Source organism: Pelodiscus sinensis, chromosome 2, assembly GCF_052426305.1.
Source record: "Pelodiscus sinensis isolate ZL-2025 chromosome 2, ASM5242630v1, whole genome shotgun sequence".
Taxonomy (NCBI): Eukaryota; Metazoa; Chordata; order Testudines; family Trionychidae; genus Pelodiscus; species Pelodiscus sinensis.
In genome coordinates, this window is record NC_143053.1 from 239,300,315 (window position 1) to 239,323,328 (window position 23,014).

Here is a 23,014-nt window from a genome sequence, read left to right on the forward strand (position 1 = left end):
GATCAATCAGTGAATAAGGAGAGTCAGCGGCAGATATAGGGCAGGGCGAGCGGGGCGGCTGCCCTGAGCCCCGCGCTTCAATAGGCCCCGTGCCAGCACCAGGGGTGGCCTGGCCTGGCAAGATACCGGGAATTTCCAGGTGGGCCGTCCGCCAAAGGGCCGGCTAACAGCTGCTGGAGGAGGAGGGGGATTGTGACAGGTTGCCGCAGCCCTGCACTTTAAATTCCCCGGCGCCAGCCAGTACGGGCCATGTGGGGCCAAAGGAGCGCATGTGCGGTGTGCTGAAACACCGCGCAACAACTGAGAGCAGAGACGCCTGGGCGTGGCGTGATGTCATGGCCAGGGACTTTAAAACCACGCAGCCCAGTGTTGCACCGCTCGGTTCGGCACGTGGTCTGGAGCCTGGGCCAGGGTCGTGGCTGCTCTGAAAACTGGAAGGCAGAATGTGGATGGCACAGGAAGGGGCTTGTGCTGAGGGGAGGGGGGCAGGTCAGGAGAAGAAAGGGGAAGGCACCAGGGGACAGGGTGGAGAAGAGACAAATGCCAGGGGGCAAAGTGGAGACAATGAGGAAAAGGGCAGGAGGGAAAATGTCAGTGGGAGGGGGGACAGGGTGATGCTGGGAGAGAAAGGGTAAGGGCATTGGAGGCTAAAGGGGAGAGGGGGAGGTGCTGGGTTAAGGCTTGAAAGGAGGGGTGGGCATGAGGAAGGCGGGGATGGAGCGAGGTATGTGTGAGGGCATGGGGGCATGAGGGTAATGGGAGCAGAGGGTGGTGAGGGGGTGGGCATCAGGGAAAAAGAGGGCAAAGGGTGCAGGGGCAGTGAGGGAAGGGGAGGCACCAGGAGGGTGCAGGGCTAAGGGAGGGTGCAGGTGCCAGGGGATTCTGGGGGTGAAGCAGAAGGGCAGACACCTGCAGGGGAGGGACCAACACCAGAGGAGAGAGGCAGGGCAGGTGTGTAAAGGGAGGTGTTAGGAGAGTGGATGAGGAGGGGTAGCTCACATGATCAGAATGGGTCTACTGGAGGGGTGGGCACAGGGGAGATGCCTTTTTTTATTTTTTCTCCAAAGGGGGGCCCATGAAATTGTGCTGTCCTGGGCCCTGCAAAACTCTCATCCGCCCCTGAGGAGAGTAGTTGGGGAGCATTTCCTCAATGAACTACTATCACTCTCTCCATCCAGCACTGGCCATATTTTATTGACAAAGCTGTGTGCCTAGTGTATCTGAAGCACATTAAGACCCTTTATACAAATATAAAACATTATCCTTATATACACTAATGATAATGGATGTGAAGTTACACCTACTCTGGTTGGGTCAGCTTATACAACAGCATGCTTTCAATGAAGGTGCTTCAGCAAGCTCCTATCCCAGTTTGCCACTTATATCACAAGGGTGATGAGGATTCTGAGGTAATTATCATTTACAAGTAGATTTTCAAGAATTTTCTGTTTGTAACTGACTGGCATAACCACATGCAAAAAGTTCTGTTGCAGTTGTCAGAGTTGCCACATAGTTATGATTTCCTCTGAGCAAGGAGAGTATGTCATCTAATTAAAGAAAAGCTGCCTGCTCCAAGATCCCTTCCAATTCATCTCTGGCATTTCAGTGATTGGCAAACAGGCAACATATATTTGTTTAAGGATTATTGGAAACTGGACATGGAATTTTGTCTCTGTGATCACTGCAGTAATATAAGTGACTTGAACGAACGGGCTTGAGCAAAAGCCCTATGGACAGAAAGCTCCCCAGTTTAAGCTCAGGGGGGACATTTGGTTTTATTGATCCTCTTTGCTGAAGTTGATTTTTTTTAAATCTATGACTATGTGAGCAGTGGGTTGGTTTTCTTACTGGAAAGGTTATTAAGACGTGTACAGAGTATAAATCATCTGGGAGGTGTGCCCTTGAAAACAGCCTTTAAATATCTTGCACAATTAGAAAAACTCAAAATGATCTGCTATATTTCTTCTTAGGAAGGAAAGTCACTTTGCTGTGTGGAGGGCTTGAAATGTAACACTACGTTTCCTCTGAATAATAATTCTATTTGTAAAAGCTATATTTGAAGCAAGCACTTTGTTACAGATGGGAACACGCTACTTTCATGCACCTACAATAGACAACATAGAAAAGGCTTCTTCTGAAATAAACATTGCTATTGATATTTTACTGCCACTCAGACTAGACTCACTCCTTGCAATTTTCCTATAAGTAATCCTGTAGGTATTTAATTACCAGAGAACTGCGCTGGTTATTAAAACCAAGTGTACTATAAATATGTAATAGCCAGAATAGGGAGTTTACAAGCAAGAGGCTTCTCCCAGACACTTGTCATTTGAATATTGGCCTCATAATGGGTTGGCTGCCCTCCAGCATGAGGTCCTCTCCTTAGCCACAGAACAGACACGGCACAAGTTAGAGCAACACAAACTTCACACCAACGTGCCTCTGCTCTGACCTGGCAGAGATGGGAGTGCTCAAGAGCCCTAATGCAGAAGTCCATCCCTAGTCTGTACAACACTCAACTTTACCCCCCTAGTGACTTCAGTGGGACTTAAGCAGGTGCTTATAGTAATGGTGCTCTGCTGAATAGGAATAAACTTAAGCACAGAGATAAATGCTCTGCTGAACTGGGAGGTTGGAGCATAGTTTCATCTTTGCTGTGGGATCTGTGCTGAGACTGTCAGACAGGGTGCAAATTAGTGCTGATTTTTGTCCTGTGGACTTGGGAGTCAGCAGCATCAGTCAGTGAACAGCCATCAGGTGATGATTTGGTCACTGCTATCAAGGCATTGATCTGAACCCATGACCAACAGCTGAAAAGTTCCTTACCTCATTATGATTCCATTGCAGCCCCATTACAATCTAGTTCCCATTCCCCAGCATTTTGAAAAAGAAACACCAAGCTTTCCATGGGCAGGTGAGTATGTACTGGGAGGTGTTAGAACAAGTGAAGGCCCCGATCCAGCCCTTGTAAAAGCTAATGGAAAGCTAATACAGGTTGAACCTCTGTAAACCAGGACTCTCTGGTCTGGCAACATCTGTGGTCCAGCAGGACCACGAATTTTCCAGGACCAGCGAGTCCCTGTGGAGCACTGGTGCCTAGGAGCCCTGCAGGCTGGCAGGGCTAAGGGCTACTTGCAGCGAGCTGCCACTGGGGCTAAAATCCCAGCTCCACGCACGTGGGCTGCCTGGAGCACCACAACGGGACTGCTCAGCGGGGCTGCCCACTGTGGGGGCTGGAGCGCACCACGCTGGGAGCTGAGCTGCCCACTGTGGCAGGCAAAGGGGAACGGAGACCAGCAGAGAAGTGGGGCCTGTGACCTGTCCAGATCTGGGGGGCCAGTAGCAGGGGTTTAGAAATGACCACTCCTGGGACGGCAAAATCCCTCATCCGGGACCACTCAGGTCCTTAGGCTGTCAGACCAGGGAAGTCCAACCTGTACAAGCTAAATCAATCCTCAGCTTAGACTGGCCGAGACAGCAAGCCTGAAAAACATGAGATCATCTGAGTGTACTCACTCTGAAAATGGCTCTAACTAACTTAATAGTTCTTATGGGAGCTGGCACTGGAAACCTCTCAAGAACTGCCTGGCTAGGGGAGTACGTCCATTATCTGGTCCCCCTCTCCTCCATGGCACAGTCTGTAGGTCAGGGTGGGCAATAGTTTTTAATGTGTGTGCCACGCTGAGATTTTGGAATGGAGAGAGCATTTCTATGGAGGGAGCGCAGGGTCTGGGTTGATGGGTGGGGTGCAAAAAGGAGCAGGATAGAGGACTGGGGTGCAGGAAGTGATGTGGGGTCTGAAAGGGAGTTTGGATGGAGGAGGGGGTTATGATCTGGAGCAGTGGCTTGGGGTGCAGGGTCCAGGATGGGATATGTGTGTAGGAGAGGATTCTGGCCTGGGAGTGGGGAGAAGAGTGTGTAGGGTCTTGGAAGGAGACAGGCTGGTGACCTGGGGCAGGAAGCTGGGGGGGCAGGCTGTGGCTGGGAGGCGATTATCTAGGTGCTGCCCAGCCAGCAGCCCAGCAGGAACCTGAGACAGGTTCCATGCCTGTCTGTTGGGCTGGCTTCTCCACGTGGCTTTGCTCCAGCAATGGAAGGGGAGAGGAAGGGAAGAAGGAGAATTTGCTCTTCCCCAACTTCAGCAAAATTTCTCACTTCCTATTGGCTGGAAACTAGCCAATGGGAGCTGAGGGATTTTGCTAGGGATGGGGACAGTGTGTGATTTGTCCCGTTCCTCCCCAGCTTGCAGAGCAATTCGCAGCCAGATGTTTAAAACAGTGTGAGCTGCTGCGTAGTAAGGGTGCCAACAAAATGGCTGTGAGCCTGATCCAGCCTTCTAGCTGCCTCTTGCCCACTTCTGCTGTAGGTGATATTCTGAAAGGACTTCAGTTCTAGGATAATAAATTTACATTGTTTTTCCATTTCAAGCACAAGTGTTTCTCTGAATCTTTTCCTTCGTTCCTTTGGCTGCTTTCCCCCTTCTTTCTGTGAATTTAGTTATATATAAATCAAGGTCCATCTTGGTTGGGTGGGAGAGTGGAGCAGGTGTCAGGTGGAGCAAGTACAACACTGGGACAGGGGAAGCCCTGAATTCTAATCCCAATCCCAACTCTAACCTAATCTTACTTTATACAGTTCTGGGGACCTGAGCAAATAACATGTAGATAATTATATTGCTCCGCCTCTCAGGATCATTGTGAGAATTAGTGAATGATTATACAAAGCTTTGAACACAAAGGGCTGATGTGGTCACACTTATGCACGTTTTCCATTGATGTAATTCCACTGACTTCATAGACTTAGTCATTCATATCAAGGGTGTCAAAGAGATCAGAATTAGCCATATAAATCTCTGTAAAGATGCTACAGGTGGATTATTTAATGTAAATAATGATCGGTACTATCTCACTTGTTATATGATCTCACTCACCTATTTTATTAAATAAGACCCAGATAATCTACTTATGTTAGGCATACAACTGAAATTTCAGTCTTGCAGAACGTATGTTATTTTTCTGTTTAGCTGCTTTTCTCTTCCCTTTTCAAACAATATATGGGGGAGGGGAGAATTTGAAGGGAGGGTTGTAAAAGAAAATGTCATATATTGAGAATGACACTTGCACATGTGTCCATTTGGAAGGCTGAGTTGCTGTCTAATATTTTTACTCTGCTTGGGAGCCAATTCTGAATTTAGTGTTGTTAACTGAACTCTCCTCTATTTCCTAAGCTTGCATTATTAATTTTGCATTGCAATAAGATATGCATTCAAATAGTCCCTTCCTTTAAAAGTGACATTATTTGCAGAAATGACCACACTTTTTTTCCTCAAATGAAGTTATGCAAATCTGATAGACTAAAGTAAATGTTTCATAAAACCAATGACTGTTTAAATTGTGGGACTAAATTGTTTGTATATAAATATTACCTTTTATATTCCATTTGAGTTTTATGTAGATGAACACATTACTTTAATGACCTGCATTTATAGAGGGAGAGAGGGAAAGTCGCACTCAGAAATCCTCAGCAGCCAGATGGCTGCCTTTTCTTGCATGAGATTAAAAGATGTTTCTCATTCACAGCCCTGCTTCTGAGGCAAATTAATATAGCCAGCTAAATTGCTTGTGTTTTTGGAATAAAATTTAAAGAGAACTTTTTAAAGCAATTGGTGTCACAGGTTCCTTGAGCAGATTGCTCTCCAGGTACAGCATGCTGGTTTTAAACATTCCGTAATTAATGGAAAGTATTCCGTGTTAATTGACTGCTTCAGGAAAGGGAAATATAATGACTCCTTATTAATCATGAAAAGAGACATACAGCACAGAGGCACTGCAATAATTGCACTAACGGTTGAGAAATGTTAATTAATGAAAAGAACAATGATGTAAGAAATTAGCTACATAATGCTTGCTGCTGATGGAGATTGTGCTTTAAACACATTATTTAGCATGGTAACCACTGGATGTTGCCTCAAGTAGCAGACATCTCTAACCTTTTTTTCATTCAGCTCTGCATCTCCAAATGCTGTCAGTGTTTTAGCTTTATAAGCCAAAATGCACTCCCCAAAAGTACATTTTTCAAAAGAGCTTCTAATTTGGACTCCTGAGCTCAATACTGCCCAGATCAAGGTGAAAAGCTTTCAACTATATTATAAGTGTCACTTAAGTTCAGGAAAAAAAATTTGTGTTAATTTAGGAAGGGAAAATATTTCCTTTTAAACTGGCACTGAGCTAGACAGAACCTGAGGTTTGCAAGTGAAGATAGCTGTATCTTGAAATCTCTTTTTCCCCTTTTTCTGCTTTCTGCTTTTTCTCCAAGGGTGTGTCTAGACTACATGCCTCCTTCGACGGAGGCATGTAGATTAGCCAGATCGGAAGAGGGAAATGAAGCCGCGATTAAAATAATCGCAGCTTCATTTAAATTTAAATGGCTGCCCCGATCTGCCGATCAGCTGTTTGTCGGCAGATCGGAGCAGTCTGGACGCGATGCCCCGACAAAGAAGCCTTTCTTCGTCGGCACAGGTAAACCTGGTTTCACGAGGCTTACCTGTGCCGATGAAGAAAGGCTTCTTTGTCGGGGCATCGTGTCCAGACTGCTCCGATCTGCCGACAAACAGCTGATCGGCAGATCGGGGCAGCCATTTAAATTTAAATGAAGCCGCGATTATTTTAATCGCGGCTTCATTTCCCTCTTCCGATCTGGCTAATCTACATGCCTCCGTCGAAGGAGGCATGTAGTCTAGACACACCCCAATTGTATATCCTTTAGAGAATTTAGAGTTTGGAGTTAGTCTTATTTGTAACTAGCTTTCTATAAATGGTTTGTGCATATTAAAATGCAGAGCAGCTCTTTCAACTAATCCTTATAGCAATTGTAAGGAGCTCAAAATCATTAGTAGTTGCAAGGTCCTAAGGTTTTCGTCGTCATTCTTTTGTATCTATACTGAGACAGCATCAAGGAAAGGTGCACACAGACTGAATATATCAGAGCTCATCGAACCATTCATTATGAATAAATTACTTAACAAAGGTAGCCCTTTTTCTGGTTCAGAAATAGACTATGATTTTTATGAAGGTGTTTGTTCTTTATAATTGTATGGCAAACAGTCTGTGCAAACAAATATCAGCCTATGAGATGTTTGCAGGAAACTGGGTGTGACAACTATGTTGTGTGGCATTGGTCACCTACAAAACCTGGCACCAATGCCTGCCCTATGGTTGGCCAGCCAAAATTTCCTTAAAGAAGGGAATAGCAAACAAAATCTGTCCAATAGCGAGTAACAAATAAGGAATTCAAATGCTTTTGTGTTCACTTTAACCCCATTTCTAACATAAGATTGTTGGTATTTTTATCCAGCAAAAATTTTAAAATTCACATAAATGTGTGTTAAAAATAAATACAAAGGGGACTTGAAATAGACATTCCAAGCCCAGCCTGGGGATTCTCACTTGCTCTGGTGTAAGTCAGACATAACTCTAGTAAGTCAGCAGAGTTCCACCTTCCACTAGTTGGCCAGTGTGAGAAAATCTATGGGCCTCATTCATCTCTAAGTAGCTCAGCTTTATGCAGGAAGGACTCCTTAGAAATCAGTGAGGTTGCACTGTCATAAAGCTGCAATAATGGGCTCATGTCTAACAAACTAAATCTTCAGCTTTGCTATGCTTGGCACAACTGAGTCGCAGTGTGAGGAATAACTAACCCTAAACCACCTTCCTGCTTCCATTCTAGGGGCCACTAGTGCCACCTGTTTTTGCCCCATCATGCCGTGGCACAATCTGATGCTATAGCAGGAGAAGCTTTATGACAGCCAGAGATCTCTCCACAGTGAAGCACTCCTCAGCAGTCCATTGAGGGCAACGTACGGGGACTTAGCCAAGTAGAGCCTCTGTTCCTAAATGTTTATTTCTGGAATCAAAATCCTAAAGATGGGAAAAGTCACCCTCACCGATGTGTGGATGGTTTTTTCCTCAGTCTCTCACCAGCTGGTTTCTGTCCCAGTATAATTTATCACTGCTGTATTTCTTTTTCAGATGGAACGTTCTTGGGTTACAAGGTGCTCTCCTCAGTTACTTCATTGAACCCACGTACTTGCACAGCATTATTGTGGGAAGCCTTTGTCACACTGGTCACCTTTCCCGGGTAATGAGCCATAGAATAGAAGACATTGGTCAGCTGCCAGCTTCCTACCGGCATAATCAGTTGCTCCTCAGTGGTAAGCAAACACCTGCTTGAAAGACAAACGATCACCTTTCCTATCCCTAATTGTGCTGGTCATCAACGGGAAAGTTAACTTCTTAGCACTTGTTTACACCATGTGACCTCCCTGCATCCATGTTGCATGTTTTCCTCTCATTCTCCTTTGAGCAATAGCAATACACAGCATCCAGCTACAGCGGGAGAAAAATGATCCAACTAACACAGTAGATCCCCAGGGAAGCAATTTATTCCCAATGATAATCAGTAGGAAAGACTGTCAATAGGGACCGCCATGATGCATAGTTGTGATGCAGTCTTTCTCACTGATCGGCTGGGTTCCTGAATACGTGTATATGTTTTATCTGGCACCCATTGAAACTAATAGTAAAGTTCCAATTGACTGCAATGGGTGCAGAATCAAGGGCCCAATCCAGCAGGGTGTAGCGTGCCGGGAGTTCCCACTGAAATCAGTGGGAGTTGAGTGCACTTAGCACCTCACAGGAGTTACTTTGTGCTTGAATGCTCAAGCCCTAAACTCTTATAACGGAAAGCTTGGTGTAGTGGGCCGTAGCCACAGCAGCCCCCATAGCCAGTTGTGCTGTAAATCCTTATTAGCCAGAGCCTGGCCCAAACCCAGTGATGTCAATGGAAAAGCTCACATCTCCCTCTATATTTTAAAAAAAGAAGCCATCACGTCACTCTGCATCCCGCCTGACTCCTCCCTCTCACTCCTCTCCCCCTTCTCCCAGTTCGAGCTCAACCTCGCTGCTTCCCCTGGCTGCTTGGAATTGCTGTTTAAAACCAAGCCCTTACTCCTCTTCCTCCACCCCCAGGTCACAGGGCTTTCAACACCAAGAACCATGGTACAGGAGCCAAAAGACCCCACATTGCAGCCATGACAGCCCAGGGGCGGAGGAAGGGGGAGGGTATGGTGCTTGGGACAGCAGCCTGGGGACAGACGCTAGAAGCAGGGCTCCCAGTCAGGTTTATGTGTCAGCAGCAGGCTCTTGGGAGCACCCCCACCACCAGGCTCTTGGGGTACCAGAGCACGGTGCCCGACCACCCAGACTCCAGCTGTCCGCGCAGAGACTCACCCCCTCTCCAGCAGTTACACTTACCGCAATCACCAGAGCACTCCCAAGCCACCACACTAACCGGTCTGCTTCTTCCCTTCTACTGCCAGCGGGTGTATGGGCAGCCCTGGGTTCTGCAGGCAGGGCTGAGGCAGGGAGCAGTGCAGGTGGGACCACACAGGAGAGAGGTCAGGACAGCAGGGTCCCCTGCTACTGCTTTCCCCACCTCAGCAGACTGCAGTGCCCTGGAATGCCACATGCACACAGCACTACCTGCGCCCAACACAGGGCAGGAAGGCACCCCTGCACCTCCTTGGCTGTCAGGGTTAGAGCCGGGCCTGGCATACGCCACGGCTTGGGGGAGAGGGGAGTAGGGTTGGTGGAGCAAGAAAGGGTCCAGGCTGGTATGGTAGGTGAGGGAGAAGGGGCCTGGGCTAGCACAGTACGGGAGGGAGAAGAGGCCCAGCTTGGTGGGAGGGAGCGTAGGGTTGCCAGGTGTCCGGTTTTCTACCGGACAGTCCGGTATTTGCACCATCTGTCTGGTAGAAAAATTCAGAAAATAGGGACATGTGCAATGTCTGGTATTTTCTGAATTCCCGGCTGGCCGCCGGATGGAAGCCTGGCGGGGGCGGGGGAGTGACTGGGAGGCAGGGCCACAATTGGCGCTAGAAGCCTGTGGTTGCGTGCAAAAGCCACGTGGGGCAGGGCAGGGTCTGGGACTCCCAGCCACTCCCCCCACCCAGCTTCTACTAGCAACTAGAGGGAGTGCCTGCCGAGGGCGCAGCCCCTTGGACTCCAGCTGCAGTCAGTGGCTGCACCCCACCCCCCACTGCCAGCTCCACTTCCCACCCTCCTTCCTCTGGCCCCCTCTCCTCCCGTCCAGCCCCATGGCCCCCGACCCTCCCCAGCTCTGCTTCCCGGCCCCCCTTCCTCCCAGTCCCCCCCGTTCTTCCTGGCCAGTCCCACACCCCCCCAGCTCTGCTTCCTGTCCCCCCCCTCCTCCCGACTAGCCCCGCGGCCACCGGACCCTCCCCCCACCAGCTCTGCTTCCTGCCCCGCCCCCCTCCCGGCCAGCCCCGGCTGGTCCCTCCCCACCATCCATGATCAAGTGTGTCCGTTTTTTTGGCGGGGTCTACCCGGTAACCCTAGAGGGAGGAGGGAAGAGGGAGAAGGGACCCGGGCTGGCATGGTGGGGGAGGGAGAAGAGGCTTGCAGTGGCAGTGTGTGGAGGAGAAGGGGCCCAGGCTGTCAGGAGAGGGAGGTAGAAGGGACCCAGGCTGGCAGGGGAAGAGACAGAATCGCCTACCCCCTGTGAGAAGGGGCTTGGCGAGAGCAGCGAGCAGCAGGCACAGCCCCCTAGTTGATTTAATTGAAGTTTTGCTCAGGGCCTCAGATGGCAACCAGGATTCGCAACTATTCTGAAGCTCCTTAGGGCCTTATCCTGAAAAGCATGGGCAGCTTCCTACAAATTGCTGAGTGCCTTCAAGTCCCTTTGAGGTAATTGGAGGTTCTCAGCACCTCGCAGGATCAGACCCTTCAATCAGGCGCCTAGGACACAGGAGACTTGTGATTGTTGTAGAGGTTGCACTGAGCTACCCAGGGGGTGTCTCTGGCCTGTATAAATGAGTTGCCAGGAGTCTCTGCTGGCATTGCAACACTGTCCTCTGTGGAATGACTTAAAGCCCTAAGTCACTCGAATGCTGCTGGAAATTTTATGTATTTCTTATTCCTCTTGCTGAGCTTTTATATTTTACATGTGTCCTTGAGATAAAATTAGCTTTGCTAAGCCTGAAGAAGTGATAGTTTAGCTAACGGGGAAATTGGCTGTCTCACTGTGGGTTTAGCACATTAGATTGGTACTGCCGGCGTGTGTATTGTCAGGGTGAGCAGGTCAGAGGTAGTTGCTTAGGCTCTTGTCAAACATTGACTGTATAAATCTTCAGCATAGACAGACAAATATAGAAGGTATAAGGACAGGCCCGTAAACAGGAATTTGGTGGGGGGGGGGGCTTTTTTTGTAAATGTGGACTGCAAGGGTGTGAATAAACTCCCCATGGTCCCCCAAGTAAGTGGGGAAATCAGCCCCAGCCTTTACCTGGCTGGCTGGAGCATGCTTACCTGGGGGACCAACGGGGATGTTTTCGCACCCTTCACACTCCCCATCACCCCCACATACAGGCCTGAAGGAATCCCCATACATATTTCATCAGTTTGTTTGAGCTGGCATTAATAACTATATAAATCTTGTTTATCAATGACTACACTAGAATGGCTCCTACAACCATTTATCTGCATATTCTCCCTTTAGTGGGGAAAGTTTCCCCCTGTGCAGAAGGCCACCACACACTTAAGCCAATTAAGTCCTCAAAATAGGGTTAAGTGGGACTGATGCAGCTCAAGGGACTTTTGCTGGATCTTTGCACAGGGGTGAATTTCAGTCATTGTGAACATCGTGAACTTATTTTGTATGTGATTACATCAGTTTTACACAATCACCATTCCACTGATTGCACCAATGGACATGAGAACAGAATCAAGCCCATCAGTCTCAGTGGAAGTTTCCTGTGTACGAAGAATCCCCATGCATGTTGAAAAGTGATTACAAATTATAAGATGCTAACATGGGGAAATAACCACAGCCAGCCCTGATGCTACTGGGAGGGGTTTAGCTCTACACTGTAAAGCATCGTAACTGGCCCAGTGCACATTTATGTTTGTGAGTCAGACTATGTCTAGACTGCAGGCTTCTTTTGAAAGAAGTTTTTCTGGAAGAGATCGTCTGAAAAAACTTCTTCCGAAAGATAGCGTCCACACTGAATAGACACTATCTTGCATTTAATCTGTGATTACTATGGACGGAGTCGCCACCAAGGCACCTGTGCTTTTTCCTTTTCTTCTTCTTTGGAAAGAACTCCCTCTTCCCCATCCACATACACCTTTTACAGAAAAAGGCTTCTTCTTTCCCATAGAAAGAGGTTTACCAATGTCAGAAAAAAACCCTCTGTTCTTTCTATTTTTTTTTTTATTTTTTTTTTGAAAGAACGTGATTTCAGTGTGGACATAAGTGATTTTTTTTCAGAAAAATGTCCGTTTTTCCAAAAAAACCTCTGTAGTGTAGACATAGCCCCAATATCACAAGTTTCTAAGGTGGTAAAGCTGCATCAAAAGTGTGCTGATGTCACTTGCAAAAACTGTGCATCTCATAGGGTTTGGTTTCTTCTTTCTCTCAGAGTTGTCTTTGTTTGGGAAAGCTTTCGCTTTGCCTTCATGCTGTCTGTGAATTTTCTTAGATAGGGAGAGGTAGTGGGTGGAATCTGTCTCTCCAGATGATTTGATCTGTGTTGCTTTAGTTAATAAAAACATTGTTCGATACATCCTCATGACTCCTACAGAGGCAAGTGTCAGAAATAAAACAGAGCCAGTGTCGATCCAGATTAAATTTAGGCTGTTGTAGTTTATGTTATGTGCTTCACAGCTGTAAAACTGTGGTGCATAGAAGACTTCCTCAAATGAGAGATTTTGAGGACAAAGTATTCAGTGAAACGAAATGTCTATTAAATGGGTGACTAGAAAAAGGCACATGGAATGCATTGAAACCTGTAACAATCTCAGACCAGGCATTTTCTACCTTCAGGCTTCCACTTAAACATCTAACTAATTAGGAATTAAAAATTATTGGTGCCCTTTGTTTGTGAAGACACCAGCCATTTTTGTTATCTCATCTATGTTGTATTCCTTGCTACCATAGAAGAAAATGTCTGTTTGATTTTCCTCTCACACCAATTGCAGACAAGTGGCATTGCTTTTGATTTATACCATGTGACTGAAAGCAGAATAGAGCCTTGCTTTCAGGTGGGGGGTGTATTTGTTTCTTTTAAGATCTGACCAGGGCAGTGGGGTACTTTTGCACACCCAACGTGGCGGTCAGAGGTGGAGGGAACAGCGCAAGCCTCCTGTCAGCTTCTCCCCAGGTCCAACCCAAGGCAATGGGGGCCATGAGGCACAGTGGGTGGCTGCTCCATGGAGGGCAAAGGGTGCTGTGCTGCCAGCCAGCAGCTGTTCCCAGGGGTTGGGGCACTTGCTACCCCCCACCCCACTCCATGGTTATTCGTGAGTATAATTGTCTCTATCATCACACCCCTCTCTTTCCATTTGATGCGAAACAATCACATTCCAGGCACATCCCATTGTCCTGGCACAACCAAACCCTAACCTGGCTTCAAGTTATGATAAGAGGAAGCAGCCTACCAAATTTGTTGGCCCTTAGCTCTTACCATTTAGGAGGAGTTCTTGAACAAATGGACTCATAGATGGATGGACAGACACATAGACAGACAGATACAAAAACTCTCTGAAAATAGAGATAGTAGGTTAAGTAAAACAGTATTAGGACCAGACTATGCCACCAGCTACACTTCTGCAACTCCTATGACTTCAAAGGGGTGGAACCAAATGTGATTTGGGGCACTATTTGAACTAGTTTGTTTCAAAGACTTTAATATTGATCAGATGGAAGGGACTTCCTGGAGCCACGGAGCCCCTTGTTAAAATCCCATCAATCAAAGAGCCAACCTGGACCTCATTCTCACAGGGCAATTCAGAGGAAAAAGGAATAGTAAGACTTCAGCCTTATCTTTTTCCCCAAACTTGGGCCCCAGTGCAGGGAAGAAAGTCCCAGTGTGCTTGGTATTCCTCTCACTCTGAGCAGGTGGTTCAGAGGGAATAGAAAGTAGGGAGGACCTTGGCTTCCGCCACACAAGCTGGTAAAAAGGGAGGAATATTCCATACCCAGTGAATGGTCATAACAAGTTACGGTTTCCAAGGACCAAGTGAGGAGGAGGGAAGAAATTGTGATTCTGTGTCACAATTCCTCCTTGGGGTTCTTCCACATTGAGTAATGACTCGATCTAAGCCTAAAAGAAGGATTGGAATGATTTCCGTGTCTCCAGTCATGTTCTCTCTCTCTCTCTTTCTCTGAGTATGGCTGAATTATCCTGCCAGAGAGGATTTCTAAGTAGAGGTCATATAAATACCTCTGGAGATCATTTCTTCCTCTCTACAAGTAAGATCCCCAATGCTCCCACTCCCCCATAGGCTGTGTCTACATTGGCACCCTTTTCCGGAAAAGGGATGCTAATGAGACACTTCGGAATTGCAAATGCCATAGGGGATTTAAATATCCCCTGCAGCATTTGCATGAACATGGCTGCCGCTTTTTTCCGGCTTGGGGCTTTGCCGGAGAAAAGCGCCAATCTAGACGGGATCTTTTGGAAAATAAAGCCTTTTCCGGAAGATCCCTTATTCCTCTTAAAATCAGGAATAAGGGATCTTCCGGAAAAGGCTTTATTTTCCGAAAGATCCCGTCTAGACTGGTGCTTTTCTCCGGCAAAGCCCCGAGCCGGAAAAAAGCGGCAGCTATGTTCATGCAAATGCCGCGGGGGATATTTAAATCCCCCACGGCATTTGCAATTCCGAAGTGTCTCATTAGCATCCCTTTTCCAGAAAAGGGTGCCAATGTAGACACAGCCATAATGTATAGACTTTACCACAGGCAGAGAAGACACATTTCTGCAGGATTACATTAACCCACTGTGCAAATAGGTAAGTTATTAGCTAAATAACACTCTGGCCTATGCATCTCCCAGTCACTGTAGATGTTCTTGGGTGTGCAGATGGGGCAACCACTCCATTTAATCCTTTCTGTATGGATCTAGAGAGCTTCAGATCACCTCACCCTCTTACTCACCTGGCAGTTAACTGATGCAGAAACAGGAACAGGTGAAGAGGTGATATCTAGATCTGGGCACTGGGGGCTAAATTTCATGCATATAATTGGCGAACATGCATTGGCATGTGCTTATTACTTTCATATAGCCATTACGTACATGGGCTGTCCCTCAGGTTTACCCCAGGTTCGGTTTTGAATTGTGTTGTTTGTGCACAGCTTATTGCAGAGCTTCAACATATTGTTTGGTTTCAGCTTCCATGGATTTCTATGACTCCCTCCCCTACTGTAGACCATTCTTTATTGGCACTGATTACCTGGGGTTGGTCTGTAATATTGTCTGTTTGTCTAAGAGATTAATTTTAATGCATGCATGCAAAGCTCCTGTTAATTCAATTCAACTTTTGTTTCCCTCTCGTCATTTGGTTTTGCTGCATCTGTGTTTATTCTATGACCTGTGGCTTTTTGCTAGGCAGGAGCTTGCTGAGCATTTGCTGTCATATTTTTGGCACTCGGTCCAGTAAGCTTTTTGGTCATATCTTGACAGAAACTAGTGCGTAAGTGTCAAATAGCAGATTATGATCAGTTTGCATCATGTTCCGTACAGAGGTATTTGACTGGCGCCATGGAGTTCTCTGATATTCAGGATTTCAGCAAAAGGAAGTTTTCATTCTGTCGCTTAGGTGAATTGGATTTTGAGATGAAGACTGATCAGTTATCTCAGAAAAAAATTGAAATTGGTATTAATGTGACATGAAAGCGATTGCAGACCCAGTGTGTGATTATGACTCAATTTTCATCTTGTCTTAAGTCTTCTTTGCACTGTAGCTAAGATAGCTCAGTACCTTGGTCATTCCTCTGATGTTGCCCATGCCAAGAAGCCACAAAAACCAAATAATTGTATCTAGTGGGACCAGGCCCACTCACGGGGGGAAGGGTAACTGCCTCGGGGACCAGTGATTTAAAGGGGTCTCCCAGCCACTGTTGCTGCTATTGCAACAGCAGCAGTGATTTGAGCCCCAGACCCTTTAAATTGTTTCCTGGAGCACACTCTGGGCAGCTCTGAGGGCTGCCTGGAGAGGCAGGGGTGCCAAGCCATGAGCTCTGTGCTGCTCTGAGGACTGGGGTGGGGGGAGGCAGCGCCCTGACCCAAGTGATACTGAAAGCTGGCTACCCTGGCTCCGCTGCTTCCACATGAGGCCCCATTCCTTCTGGGGGGGGGGCGGAGCTGGGGCTCCCCACACACCTCGCTCGGGAACCATGGAAGCTGTCAGCCCCCCCTGAGGCTGGCCATTTTCATTGTATTTTTTAATGGTCTCATTTCTTTCCCTCTACACGCTCAGTGCCCCCTTTGCTTTAGCAGCCATCTTTCTGTGGAGAGAGACACATGCTGGACAACATTTGGAGCAGAGAGCGAGCAGCTCGGTAGGACATTCATTCATGTCCTGCTGAGAGGCACACAGCTGGGAGGTGGAAACTGCTGTAAGTGGCAGAACTGATGGCGGCTGCCAGTGTTACAGGTGCTGGAAGCATTTTCATGCAAGAGGAGTCCAACAGTATGATTGTGATAGCAATGCGGTTCAGTGAGCAGGATGCCAGTGGGGGTCCTGTCCCCTGGCATGTTGTTGAGGCCTTTCAAAAGTGGCCGCTAGCCTGGTGTGCTTCCATTTTGGATGCCCAACTTAAGACCCCTTGGGACTGATTTTGCTGGAAGTATTCATCATCATCATTGCCCTTCATGCCCACTGGCATATACGGCAGCAACAAAGGTGTCTGTGTCTGGCCAGCCTCTCAATAGTGCCAGTCATACAGGTCACACGCAAGCTGCCCTGCCCCGACAAGGCTCATGCACAACAAGCAGGTTGCCAGTATTGACCACCCATAATATCAGCTGCAGTCAGTGGGAGCGCCTGTGGTGCAGTATATCTGAAAAGCAGTCCTAAGGGTCTCAAGCTGGGAACCTAGAAATTAGTGGACAGTTTTGGACATATTGGCTTTAATGGGTCTGTGCCTCAGTTTCCCCATATATAAAAGGAAGGTGGTGTGGAAGTTCTTCCTCCCTTGTAAATCATCCTGAGAGCAATGACTGAAATGTGCCAATATACACATTTAAAGAGATGTTCATTGTTGTAATCTAGCAAAGAACTGTATGTGGAGTTTTCCGAAAAGCTGTATAAACAATGCATCGTTTTTTGCACCCACTGTGATAGCCTGACACTCATATGGGTAGGGCAGATTATCTGTGAGTTGGGCTGATAGTCTAAGTTTCAATTTGGAAACAGTCATTCCTGGTCTCCAATCCATGCCAACGTTCACCCAGTAGGACTCATCCACCAGGCCAACCTCCTCAATCCAGGTTTTTTGAGGTTAGTTATATCTATGGCTTCTACTCCTCCCCCTTGCTGCCTGTGATAGAGGCAGCAAGGGAGGGAGAAGTGACTAAGCTTTTGCTTATCGGATAGTTGACTAGTCACTTACATCCCTAGTCCAAAGCTCTCTTCGTGTCATTTACACTGTGCTGGGAAATAAACCCAACCTCTTCCTTACTCCTCAAGTCTCCTTGGGCTGGCTCTGCTGCTGACCTAAGTCCTGTTTCCTAATGAATCGAGGCACAAGAGAACAAAATGCAAGGAATACCACAAGGAATACCAAAGTGAGCTACTTTGCCACATCTAGGGTGTGTCTAGACTACATCTCTCTGTCGACAGAGAGCTATAAATTAGACATGTCGAAATTACTAATGAAGCTGGGATTTAAATATCCCATGCCTCATTAGCATAAACATGGCCACCACTTTTTTTGGAATGGAGTTTTTTAGAAAGTCTAGACACAGATCTGTTGAAAATAAAGCCTTTTTCGAAATCCTGTAAATCTCATTTTTGGAGGACTACAGGATCTGTCAAAAAAGGCTTTATTTTTGACAGATCCGTGTCTAGACTGCCGGTGGGGGGTTTCTAAAAAACTCCATTTCGAAAAAAAAAGTGGTGGCCATGTTTATGCTAATGAGTCATGGAATATTTAAACCCCAGCTTCATTGGCAATTTCGACATGCTTGATTTGCATCCCTCTGTCAACAGAGGGATGCAGTCTAGATGTAGCCCTACTGTTGTTTGGTCACAACAATCTCCAGTACGAAACAGACATCCAGACATGTTATGTCTGTGCACCTATTCATGGGAAACCTGTAGTCACTTATATTGGGACGAGGATGAGTTACCTAGGACAGAAGCAGTCACTTCTAGACAAGTACAACGATAACCCAGAGGACTTGCATGCCCTCTACAAGCAGGAGTCATGTGGCATGCATGAGAGCTTGGAATGTCTGAGATACATTCATGGATGGGGAAAAACCATGTGTCTGCAGTGGTGACTTACCCCATGCCAGGGAATAACCATAGTCAGTGGAGTGAAAACGAGTTGTTACCTTTGTTACCCAGCCCACTTTATGTGAGCGGGGGGAAGGCCTGTGAATTCAAAGTTAGTTGTGAGCCTAGGAAAGGGATGATATGATTGTCCCTTAGACTGCTTCTTATTAAGATGTTTGTTCATATCATGTATCTATACGATGTATATGATATTTAGAAGGCCCCTCTCAACTTGGGGTCTAAGTGCCAAAAGGAAAATCTCTTCCTTTCCCTGTAAATGCCAAACTGATAAACACAGATGCTGTTGTAATTATTGCACATTTTTATTGCCTGCCACCCACAGGCCCCTGTTAGGATTTCAATGTGCTATTTACTGAACAGACCAGTCCATGCCCTGAGGAGCTCTTAGGAAGAAGAGTGTGAATTGGACTGCCCATAAGTTCTTTTTAAAAATTGGGTTTTACATTCAAGCCAGTTAGAGGAAGCCCCATTCACTCAGCTGTTATAACACTGCTCGCTATCCTGCATTACAATGTAATTGCCTTCCCCGTCCTAAATATAAAGTTTGTCTGCCAAGAAAAAGAATTTACAGGAATGACTGAATTATTCCACCTATATATGCCCTAAAGAGGTGCGGGTTAAGAGACAATACTAACAATCTGAGTGCACAGTAGATATGTGTTTTCACAGAGCTATTTTATGTCTCAGCAAACGAAGGTCACATTTGCTGGCTATGAAAGTTTGGGGCCATTGATATTAATGCTCTTCTGCCCTTCTGTTTGTCCCTTGACAGGAGTGAGTAATGCTGAGGCCCGGCAGCCAGGAAAGTCTCCCAGTTTCAGTGTGAACTGGATAGTGGGTAACACAGAGCCTGAGGTTATTAACGCCACAACGGGAAAGAGGACCTGCGGGGGCTCTTCGCGGCTCTGCAAGCACACGTTTTATATTCGATGGGCAAAGCTTTATGGAAAGGTAGGCCTTGTAAACTACTGGAGATACGGCCTCACAGTCAGTCATGTGACTGCTGAAAGGTTCCCAGCTATGGCTCTGAGCTGGTGTTAGCATTTCAGCCTGGCTGGGAGGGAGAAGGAAGAGCTCTGCTTTCTTGCTTCCCAGGGCTGTAGAGTCTGCAAACAGAGACTGTGCCTTTGGCCCTATGGCAGGCAGATACTCTGTAGCGGCGGATCTCAAAATTCATTACACGGGGATCCCCTTCTGACAACAAGAATTACTACATGACCCCAGGAGGGGGGACCAAAGACTAAGCCTCCATGAGTCACACCACCCTGAGAGTGAGGGGAAAGCTGAAACCTATGGGTTTGAGCCCTTGGTGGGGAACATGTAACCTTAGCCCTGGGCAGTGGGGCTTAGGCTTGGACTTCAGACTTGCTGAGGCCCAGGACCAACACCAGCTTTGGCAACCCCATTAAAATGGGACTGCGACCCACTTTGGGGTTCAGACCTACAGTTTGAGAAGCCCTGTGCTATAGCCACACTATTTGACAGTCTATGTAATGATAAGAGTCTCCAAAGGGAGCCCCAGTGTTCCTCGTTAGTTGAGACTGAAAGCAGAGGGAGACCCTCAGGAGTCCTATACAGCTGAGACTGCATTAGCTGGAATGGACAGGAGCACAGAGGGACCTGACCACTGATATAGCACTCCAAGATGTACTTCAATAATCCAGGTAGCTTTCAAAGGAAAGTGCCAATTGTAGTCATTTCGGACAGCTCCATTTGCAAACTAGTAGCACAAAATGAGACACTGTATTCTTGATTTGGATGCCCATAAAAAGTGGCTTATTCAGTTTCTTATGTTTCATCCTGAGTGTCCACATTTTGAAAATTGGGCTCCAATTGTGACTGTTATTTAATACTGATAAATATCTCTAATGCTGTCTCAACTTCTTTCACGTTAAGTACCCGATCCTGCAAGATGCTTAGCGCCCACTAAACTCCACAGATGTTATATTTAATGGGAATAAAACCACAGGTTTCCCTCAGTTAAAATGGCCATCATTCCTCTATTCTGGGCTTGCCCCTAGCAAAGCTGGTCACCCTTTCCCATTGATTTGTCAATGGACCAATCGGTAAAGGATCTCCAAATGACTCTCTGACATTCTCCCTTCCCCTGGAAGGTGCTGTCCAACAATCTGTTTGTACCTGGGAAACTGCACAATCTGTGTAGGCTCACCAGACAGGCACTAAGCTATGGCCATTTTTGCTTGGTCCTTCTTCATCTTGTCCCTCTTCTTGGAGCTAGCCTTGCTCTTCTCTTCTAAGGCGTTGCTAGAGGAAGAGCAAGAGCTGGGTTCAAAGGGCTGAGAGCTAGGCCCTGTGCTTCTAGGAGAGAAGACAAAGGAAACTAAGTGGCAGAAAGTGGAGGCTGCTTTTATATACCTTTGCCTTCTTGCTGCCTGGTCGATGGTGTTGCAGCCAGGAATCATCCTGCAGGATGGAGAAAGTGGGGACAATTGGCAAAGTGTATTGATTAGTACCAGCTGGGCATTTCCTGAGCAGGCAAAGCCATATTCATGTCAATTGGCATCCTGAGAGGACTTCATCCCGCCTGCGGTAAGCAGCCACAATCACTCGGGAGAAATGGGAGGAAGGGGCAGAGGGGTTCCATTTTCATATATCCCTCTTGTGAGTTGCTTTTTCTATTATATGCCTTTGGATTGTAGATTACACTCATTTAACATGCAACCCCACAACCACTTCTGCGTAAGTTATACTGCAAAGCCCCACTGTGGGTGTGAATTCCCACTCCACAAAACAACAGCAATACTACGAATGTTCTCAGTGGTGATGGGGAGGCAAGCTGGGCAGAGAGATGAAAGGAAATTCTGCACCAATTTATTGTGGCATGTCCCTTGGCAAGGTGAAGGGATAGAGAGGAATCAGCCGCACAGGAGCAGTGGCTCTCATGGCTGTTACGACAGGAGCACAGCAGGCTGAGAGCACAGGCCCAGAGAGCAGCCTGAGAACATGGCCTTGGTGTGTCTGCACTGTCATACAAGAGAATCAGCAAGATCCCAAGGGAAGGGGCCCTGGATCAATACTGAGGTTCAGTGTGGGGTGGATGGGTGGTGTCCTTTGTATCAACATGGGTGAGCAGCCCCGGCTGTATGTTGCCGTGGCTAGGACAGAGAGCGAGAGAGAGCAGGGAGCTGTTCTGCCAGAAGCCAAGAGTGTCCAGTGGATCAGATCTACGGACAGCTGAGACATTGTCAAGAAGTCCAGGCCAACACCGCGACTATAGCAGTGAATGCCGTATGTAGCAGGGACACAAACTTACAACTCTGAGCTCTCGCTAGAGACAGAGGCTGTGGCAGCTTGAACTTTGAACTGGTTTGTTGATGAACTGGACGTCTGCTGCTGCACATTGAGTGTGCCAATAATGGCACTGGAGTGCCTGCTTAATGAATTCCTGCTTTCCCAAGAGCAGCAGCAGGAGACACCCCCTCCTCCCCCCATCACCACCACCATCACCAGAGACAAAGAGCAAGAGTCTGGAAACCACTCGTTTGGCACGCCACATTGGCACTTCCACCTATTTCCTGACCAACACACACCACCTGGCCTGTTGTTTACATCAGCATTTAGATCTTTGCTGAATTTAGCTGACTATAGCAATAAAACCATTAACCTCCCACTAAACTGAATGAGTAGCATTGGCCCAGAGATTTCCATAGGCACTTTATCTGCTCGCTTCTGGCTGCATTTTAGTCTCTTTGCAGTAAACTAGTGCTCCCGGTGTCTTTCCTTATGAACAAGAAGGAAGAGCTGGATGTTTGCTCCTGGCGGTAATGTTTTGATGGGCAGTTTTTCCTACAGGATGTAATTTTGCTGGTTGTAAGCACAAGACTTGCACCTGTATGCCTGCTCTGAGGCATTTTCTACACTTTGATTGCTTTCATCTAATGTCAAAGACTCACTGTTGGCTTGACTGTGTTAAGACTTTGGCAGGTCAGAGAAGGTCATTGATTTAGTTCTTCTGAAATACAAAAGGTGCTTTCTTCTTATATGTGCTCAGGTTGATTGCTGCACTGCAGACATGTCTTTGTCTCTTAAGACAGTTTCTGGCAGATGCTTCAGGTTTTACTTCAGAATGTTCATTTGTATAGCACTAGCCATGTTCCCTCTCAGCAAGACAGCCTCTCAGCTATACATCCTCGCATAAATCCCTGAAGCTTGATTACTGTCCTATCTTATGCAGGTTTCACAGCATCTTTTATTATAACAGATTTAAGGTGGGGGGGGAGAGGAGGATTCTCCTCATCTTGCCTCTTGGCATTAGTTTGACTGGCTCAAGCACTGAACTGCTCAGCTTCCTTTAGTGAAACCAAGCACATCCTCTCTTCGGATTCTCAGAACGGTTTTTTTCTCATCCAAAAGCACCCTAACTAATAAGCAGATTTTTCTTTGCAGATTTATATTTGCTGCTGGTTGTACCCACTTCAGGAAGGAAAAAAACTGTTTTCCTTCCCACCCCTCACCTCCATTTGCTCCACATTTGCAATGTCTTGTACCTTAAATCTTCAATGTTCTGTTGTTGCAAACCAAAAGCAAACAGAGAAAGCCCAGAGATAGTTTGTTGCTTAGAAAATGTAGCTGGGAAGATTATATGGATGTTGAAGTCTCCTCTATCTGCTAGTTTG

At 46.9% G+C, this 23,014-nt stretch overlaps 1 protein-coding gene across 1 annotated transcript in view; it reads left to right on the plus strand.

Moving 5' to 3' along the window:
* ADARB2 (adenosine deaminase RNA specific B2 (inactive)) overlaps positions 1-23,014 on the plus strand; it is a 469,731-nt gene that overhangs the window by 443,282 nt on the left and 3,435 nt on the right. The window contains exons 8-9 of the mRNA XM_006111888.5: positions 8,028-8,209; positions 19,150-19,328. Coding sequence (XP_006111950.2) covers positions 8,028-8,209; positions 19,150-19,328 — 361 coding nt within the window. The remainder of the gene's footprint in view (positions 1-8,027; positions 8,210-19,149; positions 19,329-23,014) is intronic.